Source organism: Asterias rubens, chromosome 17, assembly GCF_902459465.1.
Source record: "Asterias rubens chromosome 17, eAstRub1.3, whole genome shotgun sequence".
In the NCBI taxonomy this organism is placed as follows: Eukaryota; Metazoa; Echinodermata; class Asteroidea; order Forcipulatida; family Asteriidae; genus Asterias; species Asterias rubens.
In genome coordinates this window covers 656,360-675,652 of record NC_047078.1, presented here as the reverse complement: position 1 = coordinate 675,652, position 19,293 = coordinate 656,360, and the positions used below count along the sequence as shown (strand labels likewise).

General features: G+C 38.1%; 1 protein-coding gene across 1 annotated transcript; it reads left to right on the top strand.

Annotated features, from left to right (window-relative positions):
• Positions 1-230: 230 nt before the first annotated feature.
• Positions 231-15,560, top strand: LOC117301322. The gene is made up of 11 exons (XM_033785215.1): positions 231-409; positions 1,699-1,803; positions 2,710-2,784; positions 3,254-3,650; positions 6,050-6,199; positions 7,032-7,105; positions 10,411-10,615; positions 11,156-11,311; positions 12,113-12,233; positions 13,159-13,271; positions 14,486-15,560. Exons 1-11 carry the CDS (start codon positions 318-320, stop codon positions 14,573-14,575), a joined length of 1,578 nt encoding a protein of 525 aa, XP_033641106.1. The 5' UTR covers positions 231-317; the 3' UTR covers positions 14,576-15,560.
• Positions 15,561-19,293: the final 3,733 nt, after the last annotated feature.

The following is a 19,293-nucleotide window of genomic DNA, read 5'->3' as shown; positions in this document are numbered from 1 at the left end:
ATCCCCCTGTGGGACCCCATCAGCTGGAGTCCGCATCTAGATCAAAATCAATCGTGCAGATTCCACACTGGTTTATCACAAATAAAAGAAAATCGATTTGGTGCCGAGAAGTGATCAATAACCTAAGACACTACGCATACAAACAAACACTCAACCAAGATAATGTAAAATAAAATAAATCGATATTTTAGTGTCAAGAGAGGGCGCTATGTACCACTTTGCAAGCATTCTTCCCATTAAAAATTCAGTGAGTTTTTATGGCCTAGGATTACGAAGAAAGAATAAAAATAATTCCACCATTTGTAAATGAACAATTGATGGTGGTTCTCTCTTATAAAAATGTGAAATTTACTTGCACTACGATGGCCCTGTCTCCACAAGAGCAAACATGGGCACAGCTTCAGGAGAAGTAAGCTAATTTTTATTAATTTTGTTAAGAAACGAAAACGTCAAACTTGTGTATTTTTCTATCATTATTGGTTGTCATGGAAACGGATGGCGCTTAGCATTGTCTTTGTATGTTTTACCTGTTGTCTCTTGATTAAGAGAGAATAGGTTTAAATCATCTGGAGTCTTACCATATGCCAAATCAGTCGGCTCGACTCGATGCCAATTTTTGTCAGGCAGAAGAAGATGCTGCAAATTGCAGTGCAATTTGAAGTTGTATTTTTTGTAAGATTGTGGATTTTTTATATCTCCAATAATCCAATTAATTTTACTAGTTTTAGTTTAGTTTAGAGATAGACACTTCCACTCGGTGCCTTCACTCTGTCAATTGTGCATTTAAGTATTAATGATTTTGTGTTGTGTTGTGGCAAATTTTATATTTTCAAGGAGGGACTTAAAATTAAGGTGAACTGTGTAAGAGTAGACCCCTTGCTTTGGCCGCCTTCTTTTGAAATAATGAAAATGTGATGCGTCGACTCTCAGTCTCAGCCAATAGACCGTATCGCGATTCAACCTTTTTGGTTTTGCTGAATAGCCGAAAGGTACTGTGGGAATGATAAGGGGGCAAACACACATGATACAGTGTCCTCATTTTTTCCCAAAGTGGCTTTCTGCTTTATAATTATACCAAAATCAACCAATTAGAATGGCGAAGTTCTACCTATGAGGAGGAGAGGGAACTGTTTTGGGCTTGTGATGTCAAATGCAACCTAGTCTGATATGGTATAGTTGTACTTTCTCCACACAAGTGCCCAGAGATTTTGCCCGATAGACCTATAAAGTCGGGTGTCATGCCTCTGGTGCTTCTGTTCAGCAGAGTGTGGGTTCAAATCCCCGTGAAGACACTTGTGTCCTTGAGCAAGACACTTTACAATTTGCTTCTCTTCACCAAGGGGTAAATGGGTACCTGTTAGGGCAGTCATGATGGTTCTTCTCGTAGTTGGGTTAGCCATGGTTTAGCTTAATTAGTGCACTATATAAATTATTTGGCGACACAGGGGCGACACAGGCTGAGCTGAGATGGTTTAAGGAATAAAAAATGGCCCAGCGATCAGGGTAATAATGTTGGAAGCGCTTTGAGACATGGTGTATAAAGCGCTTTATAAAAAACAAGTATTATTATTATTATAAGAACTAGAGCTATGACAGACGATTTGTTCAAGTTTGTTCATTATGGTATTATTACATGAAAGGTGTTACCTCATTCAAATTATTCATCTTCTGATGGTTTCAAAATATTTCTTGTTTCAGTTTACGGAGGAAAAGACATCAACTTGGTTTTGGATCGCATCGTGACTCTGGTGGTGGGAAACATTTCAACGGTTACAAGAAGCCGCAACCAGCTCCACTTCCAAGGTACACAGAAAAAAGAAAAACGATCTTGGGCTCTGGAAGTGGCGACCAACTTCTTAACATTCTGAAATAATTGACTGCAGGATGATAACATCATTTACTTAAAGAAACTGGACACTATTGGTATTGTCAAAGACCAGTCTTCTCACTTGCTGTATCTCAAGTTAAGGCATATGCAGAAAATAACAAACCTGTACAAATTTGAGCTCAATCGGTCATCAAAGTTGGGAGATAACAATGAAAGAAAAAACACCCTTGTCACATGGAGTTGTTCGCTTTCAGATGCTTGATTTTGAGACCTCAAATTCTATATCTGAGGTCTTGAAATCAAATTCAATGAAAATTACTTCTTTCTCGAAAACTACGTCATTTCAGAGGGAGCTGTGTCTCACAATGTTTTACACTAGCAACCTCTCCCCATTACTCATTACCAAGAAAGGTTTTATGCTAATAGTTTTTGAGTAATTACCAATAGTGTCCACTGCCTTTAAGATGAAGTTATCATGAGAAGATTTATCTTGGGATGACGACATCTTGAAAGTAGAATGTTGATAATTTTATCTGGCATGTAGTGGCTGAGTGGTCTTGTTAACCTTACCCAAGCTCTGGTGTTGTCAGCCGCAGAATGTGGGTTCAAATCCCGGTCATGACACTTGTGCCACTGAGCAAGGTACTCAACCTTGAGATTTGTCACATGCCTGTGATAGTTTTTTTCACAGGACTCTGGAAAGTACTGAGTATACAGTGCTAACACACATTGGTGTATGGGTAAAAACCAAAATTAATAATCTTTATCCCCGATGCAAATTTAACATCTCTGATGTACTCAACCTTATTGGTTGGCTAAATAAACAATTATAATATTTTATAAAGTCATTTTTGTTTGATCCAATATTTTAATTTATGCAGATTATTGGATTCACCCCCTGAGGCTCCTCTTCGTGGCACCCACTACCCGGTCATACCTCCTGTTGCCAACGATAGGTAAGGTTTAAAAAGACTTCTAATATGCAGCAATTCAGTTATAAAACAGTCTTCCAGAGGTTGTCAAACAGGCTGAGACATCAGAACAATTCAAAACCCGGTTAAAAACATATGTGTTTTCTTTGTACAATTGTTGATCTCCTTTTACAGCGCATAGAGACCTCACGGTGATAAGCGCTATATAAGAATGTTTTATTATTATTATTTATTGTTATTACTGGCTTCTTATAAAAACGCTAGTCGTGGCATAGCGGTTAAGAGCACCGGACTCAAGCTCTGGTGTTTTTGATAAGCAGAGTGTTGGTTTGTGTTCCAGTCTAGACACCTGTTTCCTTAAGCAAGACACTAAACCATGCTTGAGATGGGACGGGCCCTGTTTGGAGTAAAATGCATACAAAGTAACAAAAGATGAAATGCAATAATTGACATTAACATTCTGTCTTGATACACTTACTGTTTCTCTTTTTAGATATTTTGAAAGTGACGACAATCTCAGCCTTCAAAGCTATGATTCTGAAATACCAATATCCCTTAACGAGGACTATTCAACATTCTCCCTCCAATCCTCAAGTCCCCCCTATTCTCATAATGGTACGGCCAGGGGTCACTATCCGAACCCACAGGCAAACCGTGACCCCTGGAACACCTCCACTAAGGTGAAGAGGGATATGAGGTACTTCTTGCCGGCTGATCAGAAGCATCGGCAAGCTCGGCGGCCGCAGGATGGGGGAATGCGGGTTGCCGGGCGGCATGAGGTCGGTCTCCATGGGAGGCATGTATGGAGCGATCCGAGGGAGGAGGCAGAGTTAGAGAATGATTCAGCGACTGTGGTTCAGCGACATTACCGAGGCTACAGAACGAGGAAGGTATGGTCAGATACAGATTAAAGGAACACGTTGCCTTGGATGGGACGAGTTGGTCTATAAAAAGCATTCGTAAGCGTTAGTTATAAAATGCATATGATTGGAAAGATGTTTTAAGAGTAGAATACAATGATCCACACAAGTTTGGCTCGAAATTGCGTGGTTTTCCTTTTACTTTGCAAACTAACACGGTCGGCCATTTAAGGGAGTCAAAAATTACTCCCATAATGGCCAACCGTGTAGTCGAAGAGAAAACCGTGCAATTTCGAGGCATGTTTGTGTGGATCATTGTGTTCTACTTTTACAACATCTTTCTAACCATTTGCATTTTATAACAAATGGTAACAAACTCTTTTTAAAGACCAACTCGTCCGATCCAAGGCAACGTGTTCCTTTAAGTCTTGCCTTTAACTTTGAGGTCTGAAGGCCCCATCTCTGTCTGATTGTGAAGGACTTGGGGTGCCGGGGCGCCCTCTACTCCAAACAGATAACCAATTGTAGTGTACCACAAAACGGTAAAACTGAAAGTTTAATGCAGAAAGTACAACAACTATAAGTACAGAGCAATAGATTTAAGTACAAACTGAATCAAGACTAATAGCACAATAACAACATCCGGAATAACAAATAACTAAAAAAGATCACAAAAAAACCACTTAATTAAAGAAATAACAATTTCCCAAGCATGAAATTACTCTTACAGAATTGTTCTCTCTGCGGGCTCAAGATGTCCTCAACTATATTAAACTTCTCCTCAAAACACTACTCTTCTCGTCATCTTCAACCTACAAAAAAAAAAAATGCATAAATTGTTTAATGCACTCAATACACGTACACACAGCGAGATGTCCAGTCATAAGCAGGCAAGGCCCAAATAAGGAAAACAGCTCATGAATATTCATAGCGTCAAAATAAAAATGGCGAGTGGAAGTTTTTAGGCAGGCCCTGTTACGCACAAAAACCAAGTCTTAACCTTACAACTCCCCCACATAAATATAGTTACACAACCATAAAAAGGACCCAGAACTTCCAGAAAGAGTAAACATCACTAAGCAGGGGGCCTGCACGGCTACTTCTCCGAATTACCCATTAGCTAAATCACAATGGCCTTGCCAAAAATTAATTACCAAGGAACAAAAACTACGTGAATGGGAGAAGGACTAGAAGGCGGAAAATGATACGGCGGGAAAACATGACTGAAAAATACATGCTAATTAGACAACATTTACTGAAAATTAATCTAAAACCCCATTACAAATATAATCCAAGCTTACCACTAATCTTCACTACAACAAGTCCAAAAAAGGCCTACAAGGTGAAAAAGAGGCACTTTCTACTGAGTGGTTTGACGAAAACTAAATTCTACAGAAAACTTATTGTCGAAGAGCACTAGCGCAACACGAGAGGGCGCTATACCAAAAGGGCGTAACTTTGGGGGCAGAGATGAACATAACACTGATACTTCAGGCTAGTGCCTCTCTAACATGGGCAGCCTCGTTACCATAGGCAGCCTCACTATGGGCAGTGTGCCGTATCGATACCTCTCGTTACAAACCCTTGTTAAGAATGTACCCAGTCTTGCTACCATGGGCAGCAGTTGGAAATTTCACAACATGAAAGAAAAATGAAAGTGGACCAGGTGCTTTGACATGATGCCTCTTTTGTGGGCTGCCACACTAGAGCTGGTGCATAGAGTTGTCCAGGTGCTTTGACATGATGCCTCTTTTGTGGGCTGCCACACTAGAGCTGGTGCATAGAGTTGTCCAGGTGCTTTGACATGATGCCTCTTTTGTGGGCTGCCACACTAGAGCTGGTGCATAGAGTTGTCCAGGTGCTTTGACATGATGCCTCTTTTGTGGGCTGCCACACATAGAGCTGGTGCATAGAGTTGTCCAGGTGCTTTGACATGATGCCTCTTTTGTGGGCTGCCACACTAGAGCTGGTGCATAGAGTTGTCCAGGTGCTTTGACATGATGCCTCTTTTGTGGGCTGCCACACATAGAGCTGGTGCATAGAGTTGATCAGCCACAGGCCTATTTTATGTGCCTTATTTTGGCACATTTTAAATGACCAAAACCAGGGGTTATTTCTCACATCAAAGAGGTGCCCTTTGCTATGGATTAAAAAACCTGCCTTCTTATTGGAAGAAGTATTTAGCTCCCCCCTCCCTCCAAAAAGAAAAAGAAAGAGGATTGATGTGTTTTCATTGTAACATTCGTTCTCTAGACGACAATCAGAGCATACTGATCAAAATGTCAACTACAGTACTGTTTTTATTTTAGAACCAACACTACTCAAAAAAGACATTCAGTGATGGTCCTACGACAAACATTACCTAGTTATACTTCCACTATGCAAAGTTTCAAATCCTACTCATCATAACTTCTTTACTTTCTTCCCAGAGTCTTGAGATGTTGCATTATCTTCAGCATCCTACTTCAGCCGGTATCTTCATGCATCATTTCTTGAAGGATTTACTCCAGCATGACATCATCTTAGATGTGGTATGTGAGGTGCTGGTGGAGGCTCGAACAGGGAGAAAAGTCATGCACGTAAGTAGATTTAGTTCACTCTCAAACACAGGGCCCAGTTTGGTAGAGCTAAGTAGATTTAGTTCACTCTCAAACACAGGGCCCAGTTTGGTAGAGCTAAGTAGATTTAGTTCACTCTCAAACACAGGGCCCAGTTTGGTAGAGCTAAGTAGATTTAGTTCACTCTCAAACACAGGGCCCAGTTTGGTAGAGCTAAGTAGATTTAGTTCACTCTCAAACACAGGGCCCAGTTTGGTAGAGCTAGTTGAGTGAGTGAGTTCAGCAAGACATTGTCTACTGCGCCCAATTTTGTAAAGCCTGTAAGCACGAAAATTTGCTTAGCATGAAATTTCTTCCTTGATAAAAACAGGCTTACCAACCAAATTTCCACATGATTTTTAGGATAAGCAGACAACAGCTGAATACCAGTAACAAGCAATATGAAACAAATTAAAATTTGGTTGGTAATCTTTTTTTTATCAAAGAAGAAATTTCATGCTAAGCAAATTTTCGTGCTTACAGGCTTTATGAAATTGGGCCCAGTTGACACCATCTCCCGGTCCAGCATCAGTTCTAAGGAGAACATATTGCTTAGCAATTTTATGCTCTGCAGAAATGAGCAGGTTACCAGTCACAAATTTTATATGTGACATGGTAATTTGGCTGGTAACTCTGTTCTGGTTAGTACAATTATGTTGTTCTAAATGCATTTGAAGACCCCCCCCCCCCCCCAAAAAAAAAAAAAAAAAAAAAAAAATCAAAAAAATCAAAATAATTATGTCAAAATATGTCTGCATACCGTAAACAATCTTTATTTCTTCTTTATTTGTTTTTCTTGAATGTTTAATTCCAGGCAAGGGCAACTGCATCTCATCAGGGAGTAGTGAACACATTGACGATACGACATTCCCCTACACCAACTCAAAGGTAAGACAAAAACAACTTGTTCACAGAACTCAGGAAAGTACTGGGTATACAAAGCTAACACAAATCCAATTACGTTAAGTTGTCTTCCTGATGTTATTTTAAGGTCTTTTAATTAGTTGCTGAACTTGCTGCTAAAACACTGTGTTAAGAGCACCGAATTCAAACTCTGATGTTTCTGATTAGAGTGTGGGTTCGCATCCCCAGCCGTGACACCTGTGTCTTTAAGCAAGACACTTAACCATTGCTTCGTCCTTCGGATGGGACGTAAAGCCATTACCCCTATGTGGTGTGTAACGCATGTACATGTATAAGAACCCCAGTGCACTTATTGAAAAGAGAAGGGGTGTGCCCGGTGTTCCTGGCGGTGGCTGCTAAATGTGCCGTAGCACCTTGTAAACCCTTATACTGCAAAACAGTATCCGTTTTTCTACGACGTGTATGAGCTCCTGAACCCCAGAATTTTGAGGTCGATGAATTAAGTCTCTTGGCCATGATTGATTCACTTGGTCATGAAAACAAAAACAACAAATTAATTGCAGGGTGTTCTTGCATTTCAATAATAAATGGAAAGTAAAAGGATCAATTTGAAGGACTCAATATATAGTTGAATAGTTGATTGATTGATTGATTGATTGATTGAGTAGTAATTGTTTTTATCCAAACAATTTTGTAATGAGGAGTTTATTGCCTTCCAACCCTGTCAGTCATCATCTGGGCCTAATTTCATTAAAAAAAAACCCAGAACAATCTGCTTAGCAAGTTTCTCTGCTAGCAAGAAATGACCAGGCCAGTTACAGATGGTAACTTTGAGGTAATCTGACTGGTAAGCTACTTTTGCTAGATAGAATGGCACTATACAAATCTTGTTATTATTTGCTAACTTTGTTGTGCTAAGCAAGTGTTTACGCTTACAGGCTTTATTGGAGATGGCACTGGGTTTAACTCAAGAGACGCATAAGCAGAAAACAATGCTTAATAATGTTTTGCTTTGCAAAAGTAAGCAAGATACCAGTCACAGATTGTACATGTGACATGCGATTTTAGCTGGTAACCTTCTCATGGTAAGCATAATTTTGTTGTGCTTAGCTACTTTTTGTGCTTAAGCAGCTCTATGAAATTGGGCCTAGACTTTGTCCAAACATAGATACCACATGTCAGTCAAAAATGTGATTACAAATATAAAGATGAAGAAGATTGTCAGTGTATGAATCAACTAGTGTATTAGTCTATGGGACGTTTAATTTGAGTAAACCTGTGTTTATTTACTTTATCTTTATTTACGTCATCTTTAATGACGGTAAACTCTGATCAGTGCCCAGCACTGGAGTACAAACACTGTAATAGTAAAACGCCATCAAAATCATGAAAGAGAAACACCAAAACTCGCAACAGATGCGATTGCCTCCGTGCCCCTTGGTCATTGCCTTGGTGCCCTTGAAATGCTCAGCCCTGTACAAATTTACAATTTCCTCATAGGGTGCCCTCCTTTACCAAGGAGAAAATGCCTTGGTGCCCTTGCCCTTTCAAAAACGAAACATATCATACATGCCTGAAAGGATTATACAAAATAACCAAGTTATCAAAATTTCAAAATTTTTAGCTGGTATAAACATCTGCAAACTCCTAATGTGTACCGACCTTTTTGTTAATACAGTACAATTTTTCAGACTTTTATTTCAGAACAGAAGTTGTTCTCCCACAACTAACAATATTGGACCATCCTTGTATGACGGCCACAATTTGCACGACCCTAACATTCTAGATTGTGCATTTTGTGCAAAATCCTGCTACCAAAATTTTTTTTAATATGCATTTTTTGCAACCTACATTTTTAGAACCTTCAAGTTATTCTCCCATAACTATGTTCCATTCCTTCATGGCGGGATTTCTAATTTGAAAAGGGCTGTTATACATGCACAAAAGACACTCGTTCACATTAGGAGGTTTTATTAATAGCTATTACCTTGGAGTTCCTATAAGGTTCCACCACAGTACAGTTAGATTTATTTATTGTCTTATTTATTGTCTTAATCATCCTACTTCCATAATTCTCCTAATGAGTAAAAAATTGCGGTTTGCCTTATTGCTTTATAATTGCTGTTATGGTCTCATGCATTGTTATTAGAATCTTTGTAGTGTCACTGAGTGGTGGATATTATGAGCGCAATAAAAGAAGCCACTATTATTGTTATTATTATTACAACCAAGAAGTGGTAATTGTAGAACAAGAACGGCAATATTGGTGGTTGGTGCTTAGCGTTATTCAGGAGGAGTTAGGGGGGGGGGTTGGATTTGATGGGAAGGGATGGCCTTGATTCTGCCGTACAATATCCGGTCGGCACTTTCCAAAATAGTTCTGTATTTATATGATATGCTTTTGATTTTATATTTTTGCCTGCTATCGCTGTGCTTTTAGTCTGTAGATGTTGATAATATACTGGTATGAAGTTTATAATCACAGTGCCTTTGGACATAAAAATAAAAAATTAGTTGTGCAGATAAACAGAGCTTTTTCCCCCTAGATTTGGTGGCTTTATTCATTCAAAGCATTTTAAAAATAAGTAAGCTGTTTGTGTTATTTTCTACTGTTTTATTTATGTGTGTCTTTTATAGCATAAAAGCTTACTAATGGTAACAAGCAACAAAGAGCTGTTTTAATAATATACAACATTGTGAGAAACAGCGCCCTCTGAAGAAACATAGTTTTTGTTTTTGAGAAAGAGGTAATTTTTTACTTAAACATTTGAATCTGAGAAAGAATTAAGGCCTGAATCCTTTCTCACACAACAAGGGTGTTTTTCTTTCATTATTCTTTTGCCACTTAAAAGGGTCTATGTACTTTTTGTAGTGATCATGAGACGAAAATTATTTTAGCATGTAAAAACGTATTTTCATGACATTGTTTTACACATTTCTCAAAAACTACAGCACCTCAGAAACTAATATTTTTAGGTCTGCTTTCTGCTATCATTATCTTCAAACGTTGTAAGTTTAATTTATTCTGTGGACATTGTGTTTTGTGTTACAAAAAGTACCCAAATCCTTTAAATAACAAATTAAGCAAAAATTTTCACAGGTTTGTTATTTTCTGCATATGTTGGGATACACCAAGTGAGAACACTGGTCTTTGACAATCACCAATAGGGTCCAGTGTCTTTTAGCAGCTCTATAAAACCAGGCACAGTGCTTAGAGACTTTCTGTTGGAGGTGTTAGGCGCTATAGAAATGCGGTTGTTATTATTATTATTATTATGAAGTGGGTCGATAGAATAAATATTCCCTTCTTTTTTTGTCTTCTATCTAAGATTTTGGCGGGAGGCGCTGGTACGGCCAGACATTCACAAACCGGTAGCAGCTAAACTCATTCTAGAGGTGCTGCAGGAGGAATACAAAGATCTCGTCTTGGATGGGGTCAATGAACTTGTAGAAGATTACTTCGGGGCAAAGGTCGTTGCGGATTCAGCGAATCAAATCATCACAGAGGTCGTGGAAGAAATGATTCCGGATGCTGTAAGTTCAGGGATAACTTTGTCTTTGTTTTGGTTTCTAGCGGTTTTTTTTGCCTCCTTTAAAAATATTCTCTCAACTGCATTCGGAGGTATTACTTATTTATTTATCTGTTTATAGAAATTATTTATATTTCTATTTACTTTAATCTTACTCTTGGTAGCTATTTTTCATTTATCGACTTACTTTGTATGCAATTTAGAATAGGAATTTCCCCCTAAATACTAAATGAACACTACATGTAGATTTCTGAAGATGTTTTTAGGAAACTAGGTATTTAAATATAATTTCAAAACTGTTTTTATTTTGGTAACTGTTTGGAAGAAAGGGTTTATAGATTGGTAACTACTCCAAAAATAAGTGACCATAAAACTTACTGAGAACCACTGCAGCTGTTAAAAGTATATTTTATTTGGAGAAAGGATGACATTTAATTTGATAAGGTTTGGATAATTCCCCCCCCCCACCCCCAATAAAAAGAACTTGAATTTGCCACTTTACCCACCATTTAAATAACTTTCTTGTCAAATTCAACCCCAAAAGTTCGATGAGGCTGGTATGGAGGTTGCCATGGAAGCGGTAGTGAAGGATCTGATCGATGAAGAGACGCAATCTTGCCTCGGTGTCTTATTGGAGGAAACCTTCGTCATGGGGAAGATGCCGCTGGATACGGCAGATGAACAACTAGAGAGGAGAGAGGTAACAATATAATGGCGTCCTTAAAGACACTGGAAACTATTGGTAATTGTCAAAGACCAGTCTTCACACTTGGTGTATCTCAACATATGCATAAAACAACAAACCTGTGAAAATTTGAGCTCAATGGGTCATCAAAGTTGCGAGATAATAATGAAAGAAAAAACACCCTTTTCACATGGAGTTGTGTGCTTTCAGATGCTTGATTTCGAAACCTGAAAATCTAATTCTTAGGTCTCAAAATCAAATTCGTGGTAAATTACTTCTTTCTCGAAAAGCTACTTTACTTCAGAGGGAGCCGTTTCTCACAATGTTTAATACTATCAACATATCTCCATTGCTTATTACCTAGTAAGTTTTTATGCTAATAATTATTTTGAGTAATTACCAATAGTGTCCAGTACCTTTAAGTTGCTCTATTAATCTGAGATGGGGTATTGGTCAAGAATATAAACCAATTTGTCCATGTCCTGATTAACAAATTTATAAACACTCCTTGATTATGAATGTTTTGCCCTCTTAACTAAAACTTAGTTGTAGATATCTCCCTGATTGCCAAATACGAATGTTTTAAAATAAAAGCCTCTAATCTTCAGTTGTTTTTGTTTTGTTTGTCCTTTGTCCATGTTTGCCTGTCTTGTGTTTTTAGAGTTGTTGTTATTGTTTTTCTGTTTTGCAAATATAAAAACGAATAAAAAAATATATATAAAAATATATGAATGTTGGCAGGTCTGTCTAATTAAGTGTTATATGTAAACTTGTAGATTTTATTTCAATACATGGGTGTATTTCTTTTTAATGCAGGTGGCCCGAGTAGCTGAAAGCTTCTTAGTGGATACCACATTTCTTGATCATCTCTTACTGGCGGTGGTCCGTAACGGCCAGAGCTGGAACCCTCTGGAGCAAACAGACAGATTTCTTGACGGTAATTACTCCTCGGTCCAGAATGGTCCCAGCAGTTTTCAAGCTGGTCATTCCCACCCCTACCCCTAATATGACGTCACCATTCAAATATCTGACCTACAAGATGGTGTCTGTGCGTGTGCATGCGTGTGTGCGTGCATGTGCCGTAGTAATAATATAATAATAATATCAAAGTCTTATATAGCGCACAAATCTACCAAACAAGGTACTCAAGGCGCTGAGTATATACAAACTTTCAGAAAGATAGGCAATTGCAGTGATGAATTCTGAGACCCAATTATTTAGCACCTTATAAGGGTTTACAAGGTGCTACGGAGCATTAAGCAGCCACAACCAGGAACACCGGGGCGAACCCCTTCTCTTTTCGATAATTGCACTGGGTTCTTTTACATGCGTTACACAACACATGGGACCAACGGCTTTACGTCCCATCTGAAGGACGAAGCAATGGTTAAGTGTCTTGCTCAAGGACACAGTGTCACGGCTGGGGATTCGAGAGTTTGAATTCGGTGCTCTTAACCGCTCGGCCACGACACTTTCACGTAGTAATCAAACCGGAAATGTTGCGTGCTGCGTGCTTTATTGATTTGCCCTACAAGCTGGTGTTATTCAATACGGTCTATTGTGTCTCCACTGTTTGCTTGGAGTCTCAGGAATTCATGAGAGCTTTTTAAGGGGAGAGGGAAGGCCTGATACTTCACGGAGGCAACAAAGGCAAATTGCCTCCATGCCCCTGGTCATTGCTTTGGTGCCATTGAAATGCTCCAGTAGAAATTTGAAAATTCCTCATAGGGTGCCCTTTATCGAGGAGAAAATGCCTTGGTGCCCTTGCCCTTTCAAAAACGAAGCATTTAGGCCTGAAAAAAGAGAAAAAAAAGTGTGTTTTTAAAAAACTCATATGTTATTAATTCTGTTCTTTACCTCAGATCAATTATTGAAGATATTGCTGGGTCAATATACTGGAATACTTTACAACAGACAAGCAACTGAAGAATGCATTCCCCTCAAGCGACTGCATGAAAAAGTCATGACCGATATGGTAAGTTAGTCACGCCAGAGCCTGAGCGAACAATTTGTTTAAAGTTGGTAGTCACAACAATTTGGCTAAGTGCACAGTCACTATCATGGGTTCATTAATAAAATTAATTAATTTTGCATACCTTGTATTTGACAAACTCAGGCTCCTATTATTCATCAATGACACAGCAATTGTTAATTGATATATAAATAACATTGAGATAACTGCTACATCAGTGGTTTTTAAAGACCTGCTTGAACGAAAATGTCAAGTCGTAAACTTTGCTGAAATTCACTGAAAATGTTTTCAAAGAATAGGGAAATCGAGTCATATGACTATAAAAAAAATTCAATTGTGTAAAAAAACAATCATTTTTAATGCCCTTATCCAGCACTTTTCTGAGAGATTTGCGAAAAGTCCTGTTACGTAATCACTCTCAAAACGTCATCTCTGGGAGCTCCAATTTGTAAAGCCGCTTTGTTGCAGCGTGGAGGCATATCAAAGCAAGCTCCCAGAGATGACGTCAGCGGCATTGTCCTTTCACGCGCGCTCTCAACGGCAGAAGTGTTTTTAGTTTTTCAAAACCTTTAGGTTGGTGCCTGATTTTTTAATCGATAATTACGAAAAATTCAGAAGTGTACATATATCAAAATTACATTAAAATGGTGAACAAGTGCATTATAAACAAGTTAAAATACCATTTCTGTTGAAAACATTCCGCTCAGGTAGCTGTTTAAACGTAGTTCATAAAATTGATGCACAAAATGTTACGCTCCAACTTTCGAGGATCCCTAAAACTGTGTGTGCATGTCCAGACACTATTGCTCCTGAGCACTTTTTCTAGTTGCAATATTTTTCAAATATTCTACTTTTTTTGGAATAATAATAGAGTCTTATATAGCGCCGGTATCCGCCACAAAAAGGCGCTCATGGCGCTCGCTCATGATACAAAATAAACAGTTCAAAAGAAAGGAACAGAAAAAGTTTGTAGAGAGTCGCTGGTCATTGTTGAACTGCAAAGAGGTGGGTTTTGAGGACAGTTTTGAAAGAAAATGTTTTACTTGCAGTCCTGTTGTGGTAGGGAAGACTATTCCACACCTTCCCTGCAGTAACCAAGAAAGAACGTACTCCCCAGCAGACCTTGTTCAAAGATTGTTAACATTGCCCCCCTTCCCTTCTTCTTTTCCCCTTCTTCTTTTCCTTGACAATAAAGAAATTATTTCGTCTTCTTACAGGCATTAGACGTAATACTCACCGAGCTTACCGATCAGTTAACGGAGGACCTAGAAGACTTGAATGAAGATGAACAACGCCTCTCAACTTGAAGATGGACCCTGATTGGCCATTAGTATTCAATGGAAGCTGCTCATTGGCCAATTTTATAAAAATGTATAAAGTATTTTGTTGTGTAAATAAAAGAAGAAGGTTTAATTTATTTGGGTCACTCCATTAGTGATGACTGTGAATGAAGGCTTCAGTGAGACTGTACTAGGGATCAAAAACAAATTTTGGTTGAAAAGAAAAATGACTTTAGCAGGGCTTGAACCTGCAACCTCTGGCTTAACTTGCTGGTCTTTCAACTGAGCCATATTGTTGGCAGTCGATATATTTGTTTGTGTGTGCTAGTCACAAATTTGGGTTGAATAAAGAGAATTTGACTATAACAGAACTTGGAGGACTTGGACCTCCGACCTCTGGCTTAACTTGCTGGTCTACCAACTGAGCCATTTTACTGGCAGTCGATATATTTGTTTGTGGGTTCCAGTCAGAAAGGAGCCAATGATCACACCCAAGTTTACGACAGAACATGGGAAGCGGCAGCCAGGGAATCAACTTAAGGGGATGTGACTTTTTATTTCAAATATCAAGTAAACGGTAACCAACCTTACTATGACAGTCATTTGCCTTTGTGGTTTATGACTTGAGACTAAACTAGAAAGGAAATGTGGTGTTTCTTCACAATTCGAAAATCCTGACGACATTTCAAATTCTTTGATCCTCAATCAGTCTTTAATGATTAAGGATTTTTATTTTCTTAGAATTTGTTTGCTAGAATGTGCCTTTGAAACTTTGATCGAGAACAAACTTCTTGCCTTACAATTATTTAATTGTTCTTTTATTATTAATAATTTAATATCATTATAATTATTTAGATGTGTACAAATATGACATTATATTTGTTTCTTGATAACTGTATTACTAACTGCAGTAGTTACCCAAAGTGCACCTGCCTCCAAATACTGATGTTTTTATCCTTACCAATTCTGGGCACAATTTCATAAAGCTGTTAAGCAGAAAATACTGCTTAGCAAATGTCTTTGCTAAGCAAACAATTAGTGGGGCACCAGTTGCAACAATGCTAACTGTATGGGATTTAGGCTGGTAACCAGTTTATGTTAAGCAAGATTTTTCTGTGCTTAGCAAGTTTTTATGTGTACAGGCTTTATGAAATAGATAGCTTTCGGTGGATGAGATATTTAATGGGTTGGGAAACTTGCAGAAGAATTATTAATAATTAGTCACACTCTGTTAATTTTTGTTTCCCGGAAAGGGTCATGGTTACCACCAGTGGCTTCGAAATAGTTAAAGTTACTGGACACGTTTGGTAATAATTGTCCAAGACCGTATCTCAACATATGATACAATAACAAACCGGTGAATTTGAATTTAATTGGTCGTCGAGTTTGCTAGAGAATAATGGAAGACAAAACACCCTGTCGCACAATTTGTGTGCTTTCAGATCCCTTGAATTCAAGACCTCATCTGAGGTCTCGAATTAAATTCAAATACTATTTTAGTGAGAAATCATTTCTTTCTCAAAAACTTCACAGGGAGCCATTTCTCATAATTTATACAATCAACAGGTCTCCAAGTAAGTTCTTTTGCTAACAATTATTTTGAGTAATTACCTGAAGTGCCTAGTGCCTTTAATCTACCATCATTTCAACTACGACAATTGGCGGTAATTACGTGTCGTTTGGATCCGAACATTTAGCTTTATACACAACCCCCTAAATGACATTTAGTTGTTTGCCTGTGAATGTCAAACTCCCACAAGGGGGATATAAACACCAAGCTGGCGACAGCCAATCTCGCTAACTACACTGTATTGTTGGTTAGGAATTGCACTAATTAATCAAGAAACTATGATTCAGTAATTAGACTGCAGTACTAATTCTAGTAACAATCTTAATTAACTATCACAAATTATTTGAAGTATGTCAGATTATGTGGGGATCTCTGTGAAAAGATGAAATCCATTTTAACTGATAAATATGGTTATGATAGTAAACATTCTGAGATATTCTATCCGAGGTTGAACTTGTTGTGAAATGGGGTCATGTTGAGTTATTAACATTATTTACAAAAGAGCCACAGAGCCTGTGGACTTCTTATACAAGCATAATTTGTGCACAATCCACAAAATAACAGAAAAACTCTTTTTTTAGATTGCATGGTCTAATTCAATTTTTTCTATATATAAAAAGAACTGTGAGTTCTTGAAACTTGATGGGCTGTTATTTTGTATAACTCCTGGATAATTTATGCGGAAAAATCCCCATAATGACCAGTGCATGTCTTGCCTACCATACAATGACCAGGAATTTAAGTTCACTTTTAAATGTTTTTCAGTAAAGTGCGCCTTATAAATGCTGTAGTTTTTCATCTAAGGTCTCGAATTTAATTCAAATATTTTAGTGAAAAATTCTCAAAAACTACGTTACTTTACAGGGAGCCATTTCTCATTATGTTTTATACTTTCGGCAGCTCTCCATTACTCCAATAGTGGCTAGTGCCTTTAATGCACAATCTATTACAATACGACAATTGGCGGTAATTACTTATACACAACACCCTAAATTATACATTTATTTGTTTGTTTGTGAATGTCAAACTCCCACAAGGGGGATATAAACACCAAGCTGGCGACAGCCAATCTCTCTAACTACACTGTATTGTTGGTTAGGAATTGCACTAATTAATCAAGAAACTATGATTCAGTAATTAGACTGCAGTACTAATTCTAGTCACATTCTGAATTAATTATCTCAAATTATTTGAAGTATGTCAGATTATGTGAGGATCTCTGTGAAAAGATGAAATCCATTTAAACCGATGAAGATGGTAATAGTAGTAAACCTTCTGAGATATTCTTTCTGAGATTGAAATTTTTGTTAAATGTGGCCATGTTGTGTTATTTTACGATAATTCTGGGCGGAAACCCCCCAATTTAAAGCAGTATTTTGCAGCTCTATGAAGTTTGGCCTACATTGTTATAGCGCATTGAACATATTTACAAGAGCCACAGAGCCTGGACGTCTTACAAGCACAATTTGTACACAACCCACAAAATAACAGACAAATTAAGATCTTACTTTTTTTTTTAAGATTACACGGTCTAATTTTATGTCAACTTTTGATATAAAGAGAACTGTGCCAGTTCTTGAAACTTGTTGGGCTGAATAATGTAACAGGAATGCAAGGTTACTCAGTGAGGTTCACACGACCCTTTCTAAACTATTTACCTCTATTATGATTTTTGTGACTTAATGGACCATTTTTCCCCCTTCTCTTTACCATTGAACATCTGAATAAATTATAAGACGCCTTCGGTCAGCCGTAAAGGTCGTTATTAAATTTGTAGTATTTGTAGATTATTACACATTTATAAGGTTGATGCTTTTAAAACCGCAAACGCAAAGTGTATCAGTGAACTATCAGCCCCCCCCCCCCCAATATATTCCTAGAACGAATATTTAGATAATATGACGACCAGTTGCCATGGATACAACAGACAACAAACATGATGGCAAAAAACAGTCGACAATTAATGGTGTTTTTTTATAGTGCGCTAGGCGTGTACTACCAACGAAGATGAAGTACGGTCACATTTTACACGTCTTAACTCCTGTAAAGGTTCTGGTCCAGATAAATTAATGTCTCGTATTTTGAAAACATGTGCTGACCAGTTGATTTGTAATAATATTATGTGTTTTAGCTTACAAAAATTACCAGATATCTTGAAGACTACATGTATTGTCCCTATTCCAAAAATACATTGCATGTATGAATGACTTGAGGCCTATTGCTCTTACATCTGTTGCCATGAAAGTATTTGAGAAAATTCTTTTGAATCAATCGAGGCCAGTTGTGTATTCACTGTGTATACGTCAGACTTTCGATCCTGTCATATTGACTGTCCAGTTATTAAATTTGCTGATGATACTGCTTTGCTAGGTCTTATAAAACATGATGACGATACTCTCTATAAAGCTGAAATTGAACGTTTTGTTGAGTACTGCAAAGATAATTACCTTAAGACATAAGGCCGGTTTATAGTCGGTCGCGCGATGGTTGCGCGATGGAAATCTTGCGCGCAATCCTAAGACAGGCCTAAAAACCGTGTCTTTTTATGATCGCGCGTCAAGATTTCCGACGCCCGACCATCGCGCGACCGACTATAACTCGGCCTTAAAGAGCTTGTCATTGACTTTCGTAAAAGTAAGCCTAAGCCTTGTAATATTGTGATTGATAACAACTGTGTTGAAAGGGTTCATACATATAAATACCTTGGAGTTAAGTGTGATGATAAACTGGATTGGAGTGCTCACATGGATTATGTAATGAAAAAGCTTAACTCTGAATGCTTTCAGGTTCAGTAATGAAATTCTTATTAATTTTGGTTTTTACCCATACACCGATGTGTGTTAGCACTGTATACTCAGTACTTTCCCGAGTCCTGTGAAAAAATATCACAGGCATGTTACTCGGGTGGGATTCGAACCCACGACCCTTGCAATTCTAGAGCAGTGTCTTACCAACTAGACTACCGAGGTTGCCCGGCAGCTAGAGGCAGTTCGAATCCTATGTTTTGTTATATTCTATTTATCAGTGATCTGTGTGGTATGGAGTTATTGTGTGACGGGCTGCGGTGGGAACGCTTTGAAAATGGATAAAGATAGGATTGATCGTCTGGTGAGGAAAGTAGGGAGAATGACGGGGGTGTGTCTGCAGTCGGTGGACTCTGTTCACCAGGAGCGGG

Coding starts and splice junctions, on each gene's coding strand:
- LOC117301322 (XM_033785215.1), top strand. CDS start 318: ATGGTGGTTCTCTCTTATAAAAATGTGAAATTTACTTGCACTACGATG. Junction 11,312..12,112: donor AACAACTAGAGAGGAGAGAG/GTAACAATATAA, acceptor TTTTTAATGCAG/GTGGCCCGAGTAGCTGAAAG. Junction 12,234..13,158: donor AACAGACAGATTTCTTGACG/GTAATTACTCCT, acceptor TCTTTACCTCAG/ATCAATTATTGAAGATATTG.